We start from the raw sequence: 8,267 nt of genomic DNA, 5'->3' as shown, positions 1-8,267 counted from the left end.
TTGTGCTTGACGAACGGGCTCCTGAACGAGGACTTCAGGAAGCACCTTACCACAAAGCCAGTATGGACAATGCAGGAGATCCAATGCGTCGCTAAGGAGTATATTAACGATGAAGAAGTCAGCCGGGTCGTAGCTGCCAAGAAACGGCAACCCCCCTATAACCAAACCCGCCACTACGAGGGTGGAGAAAGACAAAAGGAACACGCCAGGGACGGCGGTCCAAGTAAGACGCCAAAGCCATTTTCCCGAGTAGGGAAATTCACCAACTACACCCCCCTCACGGCACCAATCATGGAAGTTTATCAACAGATAGCCGAGAAGGGGATACTGTCGAGACCCCGACCTCTGAAGGACAGAACGGGGGGAAACAAAAGCCTTTACTGCGAATATCACAAGGGATACGGGCACAAGACCCAAGACTGTTTCAACCTGAAGGATGCCCTGGAGCAAGCAATCAGGGACGGAAAGCTTGCCGAATTCTCCCACCTCATAAGGGAGCCGAGGAGACGGAATCGCGACCACGAGGGCGAGGACAGGCCCCGGGCGACAAGACGACGCTAAGAACCAGAGGGGGACGACCACGGTCTCACGGTGGTGAACGTGGTAACAGCGAGGAATTCCGCCCCGAGGTCAAGATCGGCACAGAAGAAAGATGCCAAAGTCTTGGCTGTCTCCTCCTCACCCGCGAGAAGTTCCCGGGGACTCCCATCCATCTCCTTCGGCCCCGAGGACCAATGGTTCGACGAGGTACCGGAAAGTCCCCCCATGGTCATCACGGCCAGAGTCAGAACCAGCCTCGTCAAACGGATCCTATTGGATACAGGGGCGGACTCGAACATCATGTTTCGCAACGTTTTTGATGCCTTGGGACTGCGTGATGCCGACCTAGCGACCCACCAGCACGGTGTGGTAGGGTTGGGTGACCACTTTATCAAGCCGGATGGGATCATCTCCCTCCCGACCTCCATGGGACAAGGACAGAGGCGAAGGACAGTAATGGCCGATTTTGTAGTCTTGCGAGACTCCACAGCCTACAACATCATCCTGGGGAGAAAAACCATCAACAACCTTGGGGCAGCGATTAGTACGAAGCTACTCGTAATGAAGTTTATTACTGATGACGGATCCGTAGGATCCATCAGAGGGGACTTGGAAACGGCAGTCGCTTGCGACCACGCTAGTCTCTCTCTCAGGAAAAAGTCCAAAGAAGCGTTAGGGGTTTTCTTTGCCGACCTAGATGCCAGAATAGACGACAAGCCCAAGCCCGAGCCAGAGGGGGACTTGGAAAAATTTAGGGTCGGTGATGGGGAGGAGAAGTTCACATTCATAAATAGGAATCTCCCCCATGAACTAAAGGAACCTTTGATGGAGATGATCAGAGTGAATGCCGATCTCTTCGCTTGGACGCCAGCCGACATGCCAGGGATAGACCCCCAGCTCATGTCACACTATCTGGCCGTCAAGCCGGAGGCTAAGCCAGTGGCCCAGAGGAGGAGGAAGATGTCACAGGAAAGGGCAGAGGAGGTGGCCAGGCAGACGGCCATCCTCCTTGAAGTAGGGTTCATCCGAGAACTGGACTACTCGACTTGGCTATTGAACGTGGTCTTGGTGAAAAAACACAATGGGAGGTGGAGAATGTGTGTAGACTATTCCGACCTCAACAAGGCATGTCCCAAGGACTGCTACCCTCTTCCCAACATTGACGCGCTCGTCGACGCAGCGGCGGGGTACCGATATCTGAGCTTCATGGACGCCTACTCTGGATACAATCAGATACCGATGCACCGACCCGACAAGGATAAAACAGCATTCATAACGCCGGGAGGGATTTACTGCTACAAGGTAATGCCATTTGGTCTGAAAAACGCTGGCGCCACGTACCAAAGACTGATGAACAAGATATTCAGCGAGCTCATAGACAAGACAGTAGAAGTCTACGTGGATGACATCCTCGCGAAAACCACACGGCCCGACGATCTCCTAAACGACCTGGGGGGCGTGTTCGCGTCCCTCCGGCAACACGGCATGAGGCTCAACCCGCTCAAATGCGCCTTTGCCATGGAGGCTGGGAAGTTCTTAGGGTTCATGATCACCCAAAGAGGAGTAGAAGCCAACTCTGAGAAGTGCCAAGCAATTCTCCAGATGAAGAGCCCGGGTTGTATCAAAGACGTCCAACGATTGGCAGGAAGGCTGACGGCATTATCCCGTTTCCTCGGCGCATCGGCAGCAAAAGCTCTGCCCTTTTTCAATCTGATGAAAAATGGGATAGCATTCGAATGGACCCCAGCGTGTGAGGAAGCATTCAACCACTTCATGGAAATCCTAGCAGCACCTCCGGTGCTCGGGAAGCCCAAGGCCGGAGAGCCACTCTACCTCTACCTGGCAGTAACAGAGGAAGCCCTTGCAGCAATGCTCGTACGAGAAGAAGGGAAGACTCAGCAACTGATTTACTTCGTAAGCAGAGCTCTACAAGGAGCAGAGCTGAGGTACAGTAAACTGGAAAAGCTGGCGCTGGCACTCCTAACCTCCTCCCGAAGGTTGAGGCAGTACTTCCAGGGCCATCGCATAGTCGTGAGAACGGACCAAGCAATTCGCCAAGTACTCCAAAAACCTGATTTGGCTGGAAGGATGATGACCTGGGCCATCGAGCTCTCCCAATACGACTTGCAGTATGAGCCCCGACATGCAATCAAGGCACAGGCGATGGCAGATTTCTTGGTAGAGATAACGGGTGACCCCCACGAGGAAACGGGCACACGGTGGAGGCTCCACGTAGACGGGGCCTCCAACCAGACGTCCGGGGGAGCCGAGGTCATCTTAGAGAGCCCGGCGGGAGTCATTTACGAGCAATCGACCAAGTTCGAATTTCCGGTGTCGAACAACCAAGCGGAATACGAAGCCCTCTTAGGTGGACTAACCCTAGCCCGAGAAGTCGGGGTAACAAGGCTGGAAGTGTGCAGCGATTCACAGGTCGTCACCTCGCAAGTAAACGGAAGCTATCAAGCCAGGGACCCCCTCCTGCAAAAGTATTTGGAAAAGGTTAGAGAATTAACCAGGCAGTTCCAAGAGGTCACGGTCCAACACGTTCCAAGAGAAAGGAACACACGGGTAGACCTCCTATCTAAATTAGCAAGCACGAAGCCGGGAGCTGGCAACCGGTCTCTCATTCAGGGCATGGTGAAGGAACCGACGGTTGCCCTCCATTTGATGGAGTCAAGCCCCTCCTGGCTGGACCCCATCATAAACTTCCTGGAACATGGCAAGCTTCCTGATGATGAGAAAGCGACCAAAATGTTGAGAAGGGAGGCTGCCAAATATGTAATCATACAAGGACAACTGTTCAAAAAGGGGCTCAGCCAACCCCTATTGAAGTGCTTACACCCCGACCAGACGGACTATGTACTTAGAGAAGTCCACGAGGGATGCTGCGGCCACCACATCGGGGGCAAAGCCCTAGCAAGGAAGCTCATCCGAGTTGGATATTACTGGCCATCAATCATGAGAGACTCCAAAGAATTTGTCAGAAAATGCGTAAAGTGTCAAGAAAACGCCAACTTCCACAAAGCGCCGGCTTCCGAGCTGAGCCTACTGACGTCTACACGACCTTTCGCCCAATGGGGAGTCGACCTCTTAGGGCCTTTTCTGGTTGGCCCGGGACAAGTTAAATATCTCATAGTCGCCATCGACTACTACACCAAATGGATAGAGGCTGAACCACTAGCCAGCATATCCTCATCCAATTGCAGGAAGTTCATGTGGAGACAGGTGATAACCCGTTTCGGTATCCCAGAGGTCGTCATTTCGGATAATGGGATGCAGTTCACTGATAAGAAGTTCACGGAATTCCTCACCGACCTGGGGATAAAACAAAAGTTTTCCTCAGTAGAACATCCCCAGACGAACGGACAAGTGAAGTCCGCAAACAAAGTCATCCTACTAGGCCTCAAGAAATGCTTAGACAACAAGAAAGGCGCATGGGCCGACGAGCTTGCTTCGGTCCTCTGGTCCTACCGGACAACCGAGCAAAGCTCCACCGGGGAAACCCCCTTTCTCCTAACGTACGGGGTCGACGCAGTGATACCCGTGGAAATTGGCGAACCGAGTCCACGGTTACTTCTCGCAGAAGTAGACGAAGCGGTGGAAAAGGACCTGGTGGAAGAGACAAGAGAGATGGCCCACTTGTCAGAAACAGCACTAAAACAAAGAATAGTGCTGCGCTATAACACTAAAGTCCTCAGGAGGGATTTTGAGGAAAGAGACCTCGTCCTGCGATGCAACGATGTCGATATACCGACCCCAGGAGAAGGAAAACTGGCGGCAAATTGGGAAGGTCCCTACAGAATCAAAGAAGTGCTCGGCAAAGGCGCCTACAAGCTGGAAAGACTCAACGGCAGAGAAATCCCAAGAACATGGAACGCAGGTAACCTGAGGAGGTTCTATTCATAGCTTGGGTGCACCGACCAAGCGGCCTGATAAGCTGGGTAGAGGTTCACTTTAATCAAATGTTAATTCCCAATTGTTTACTTTTGTCAAATGCCTACTGTGTTCATGAACTTGTCTAGCTAACGACTAATTCTTACTTGTCCAAATTCTTCCATCTATTATCTTCCAACGCGTACCCTGCGAGATCGTGCTCGTAAACGGCAACCCGGGATTGATCACCTCGGGAAGCCAACGGAACCCTAGCCATATCGAACGGCCGCGATAATAAGACCACAACGGTTTCAAAAATAAAACCACAGCGGTTTTAATCGGGTTACCAACACAAACAGCAAAACAGACACAAGCAATAGGTCCACCCCGAAAAGACGGTAACGAAAACAAAACACCAAGCAAGATAAACGATAATAATGATAATTCGACCAAGCGACCAATTAAGCATAAAGTTAAAAAGTCACAACGAAGTGTTCAACAAATCCACACCAAACCAAAGTTAGAAGAAATCATTTCTGAGGCATGTCAACAATCTTGCCGTCTTGGATCATTTTGAAGACCCCGATAGCCGACGTATCGAAGTCAGGGGCCACGACTTTCACTTGAGCCTTCAGAGCATCCTCAATCATGAAGATTGCGTTCTTCCCTTGCTCCTTGGTCGCCTTGTGCTTCCTCTTAAGCTCTTCGACCTCGACTTTGGCAGCCTTAGCCGACGAAATGGCCTGGTCGCGCTCCTTCTCTAAGGCCGCCACCCGACCTTGAGCGGCGTTCAGCTGGCTCTCCAGGGACATCTCCCGCTCGGCTAAATGGGCCACCGACTCATCGGAAGTCTTCAATTTCTCCTCGGCAGATGCCACCTTCTCCTCGGCAGCCTTGAGCTTCTCCCCTACCTCGGACAGCTGCCCCCGGAGCGACTCGACTTGAACTTTAAAGTCGTTATTGGCCTGGGCAGAGGATTCAAGTCTCCTTCGAAGCGCCTGCATCCCCGACAACTCGAACTCGGCTTTTCGAGCTATCACAGCCCCACAGAGCGTAGTACAATACATCCACCTCGCCTGACGCGCCAAATCGGTACCATGGAAGTGGTCCTCCGTGTCAGGGATCAGCTGGGAGTCGATGAATTTCGTAGCATCAAAATTTTGTTCCATAATGGTGAGAGTTCCTTCCGGGCTGGCAGATGCCCTCCGCTTCTTAGGAGATGAACAAGTTCCACATCATCATAGTCTTGGTGGGTAGAAGACGAGTGCCCGCCAACGGCAGCCTCTTCGGGAATGGGGGAAGCCTGCACCTCGGCCGGATTCTTTTCGGACATTGCGGTGTCTTGGGGAGAGGGCACAGCCTGATTCCCCTTCTCCCCAGAAGGGCCATCCGATTTCCCGGCGTCCTTCTCGTCGACCTTCTCGTCATCGCTGTCCTCCAAGAAGGTCTTGACTAAATTTTCGAGTCCAGTCACCGAGGCAGACATCTCCACTGTAACAGAAAAACCAATACGTTAGTCGTGAAGTCGGGAAGAACAAACCAAACAACGAACAATTTCAAAACACAAAGGTAGAACAGCTCACAAATATAATTCCTGGCGGACTCCCGTTCACCCATGAGGAGGTGGGGGTTCATGGGGTTCTTTCCAAAAATAGCAAACAACACATCGGCAATCCTTTTATTTACAGGGGACATTCCCTTGTAGGTCACCTTGATGAAAGAATTAGACCTCGCCTCGAAACTCCAATAAGTCGGGATGAGGCGTTCCCCCTCTAACGATAACCAAAAGGGATGGCGACCTTTAACAGGGCGTACTTTGAAGAATTTATCCTTGAACCCATGATAAGAGTCCTCGAACAGGCCAAATATCCTCTAGCCTTGGGCAGACCGGAAATACAAAAACCCTTTCCTCGCTTTCCCTTGTTTGGAGGGGTTGGTAAGGTTGAAAAAGAAGAGGAAGACATCCACTGACGCCGGCAGCTCGAGATATTCACAAACCATCTCGAAACAGCGGATAGAACCCCAGCTGTTCGGATGAAGTTGCGACGGCGACACGGATATCCGATTAAGGAGAGACATCCGGAAATAGGAGAACGGCAAGCGGACGCCAACCTGGGAAGAACGGAAATTAATCTCGTACAATCGCTCGTTGGGCGCAGGGACGAAGGTCTCGTAATTGGTCTCCTCATCTGTCCCCCCGCACAGATACCCGGCTTGCCGGAACTCCGTCAACTCCTCCAGATCCATCTGGTTCGGCGAGTCTTTTACGTCTGAGGTCACCCAGGCGTAGGGGTCATAGTTCGCCTCGGAGGTGGAAGCCCGGGAGACGATGCGAGGCATACCTACAGTGGGGGTACCACTCCATTAGTCTATGAGGTCGGGAGCCCGGAAAAACCCAAAAACTACGTTTATCCTATTCAACAATTAAGATCAAGCATGGCCAAAGCTACACCTATCCCGAAAGCCACCTAAAAACCTACCCTGGAATGGTACCCCTCCCCTAACACGCCTACCTAGCATCAAAAGATCATATAGCAACAAATTCCAAACAAGACAACAAGAACAAGCAAATACAAACAGCAAACACACAATAACAGAGCAGAAAAGAGAGAAGTCCGAGAATTACCTGAATTTGTTACGAAAGCTGGAAGGATGAGAGGAAGATGTTCGAAGAAACTACAACAACGCTCTAGAATTTCTGAGAGAAGAAGAGGGAGATAACAAGGAAATGGAAGAAACAGGAGCGTAAAAAGAAAAAGTGGGAGGTAAACTATTTAAAACTGCCACTCAGAAAGCGCGAAAGACTTGGGGGCAAAATAGTATTTACACACGGGGTTTTGCAACCCATTATGAGCATTAAATGCTCAGCGCGAGGAACGAAGCGATAAACGGTTGCCTCAGCAACCAAGAGACACGCGCGCAGGGAACATGTCCCTTCCACGAGCGGCCGACCTAACGATGATGAATGAAACGCGAAGTAACACGCCACTGATAGCTCCCATGACTATCACTGGCGCGTGGGGGCACTGTTACGGCTTGGCCCAAATCATCTACGGGTCGGCCCGACCCGGGCGTCACCCGACCCGGACGGTCACGGGTGAGGCATCCCGCAACCGACCCGGACACGCGTCCCAGCCAGCTCACCCGCAGCTGTAGGAGCACGTCCCAGAAAAGTGGGCCTACCCTTGTAGGGCCAACCCCTGACACAGTATATAAGGGGAAGGATTTACCCTTCCCCCAAGGTACGTCACATATCACATCACCCCTTTTTTGCCTGCACACTTACTGACAAGAGCGTCAATTAGACATATTAAATTTACTAATAAAAAATATTATCTAAAAACACTCTTTAAATATTACAATATATATGATTTAGAATGAAATTTTATAAAATTTATTAAATATGAATTTGTGTTTTTCTAAAATATAAGTATTTTATTTAAGAGTAAAGTGACAATTAGATTCTCGAAAATGTTGACTTTGGACTAATTTGTCTTTGAAGAAAAAAAAGTACTAACTAGGTCTTCTAAGATAACAAACAATGAACATAACGTTCTTCTGTTAATAAATAGTAGGACATGAAACTAAATTGTCTATGTATTTTGTTATTTACAGTGGTGCATGTATCTCGTTACTATCACATCAGTAGGAAAATAATGTAGTTTTGGACAGAAAAATATTTATTATCTTTTGAGTTTTCATATATTCTTTATCAACTACTCTCTATTTATCACAAATCCTATCAAAATAAGTAAAATTTCACTCCAAAAATTGTTATCTACATAACTATCTTTCATAAATACATATCAGAATAATTAATAATACATATAAGCATTATCATTAGATTTTAATTA

General features: G+C 49.8%; 1 protein-coding gene across 1 annotated transcript; it reads left to right on the top strand.

Moving 5' to 3' along the window:
* LOC107608944 lies at positions 2,059–4,640 on the top strand. The gene is made up of 4 exons (XM_016310734.1): positions 2,059–2,759; positions 3,057–3,318; positions 3,766–4,281; positions 4,563–4,640. Exons 1-4 carry the CDS (start codon positions 2,059–2,061, stop codon positions 4,638–4,640), a joined length of 1,557 nt encoding a protein of 518 aa, XP_016166220.1.

This window comes from Arachis ipaensis, chromosome B01 (genome assembly GCF_000816755.2).
Source record: "Arachis ipaensis cultivar K30076 chromosome B01, Araip1.1, whole genome shotgun sequence".
Taxonomy (NCBI): domain Eukaryota; kingdom Viridiplantae; phylum Streptophyta; class Magnoliopsida; order Fabales; family Fabaceae; genus Arachis; species Arachis ipaensis.
The sequence above is the reverse complement of the archived record's forward strand: the minus strand, read 5'-3'. Positions and strand labels throughout refer to the sequence as shown.

Excerpts from the sequence above, each read along its gene's own strand:
- LOC107608944 (XM_016310734.1), top strand. The coding sequence starts at position 2,059 with ATGGAGGCTGGGAAGTTCTTAGGGTTCATGATCACCCAAAGAGGAGTA. Across the intron at positions 2,760-3,056 it reads CACGAGGAAACGGGCACACG|GCAGTTCCAAGAGGTCACGG; the intron begins GTGGAGGCTCCA and ends AGAATTAACCAG. Across the intron at positions 3,319-3,765 it reads GAAGGGAGGCTGCCAAATAT|GTGATAACCCGTTTCGGTAT; the intron begins GTAATCATACAA and ends ATGTGGAGACAG.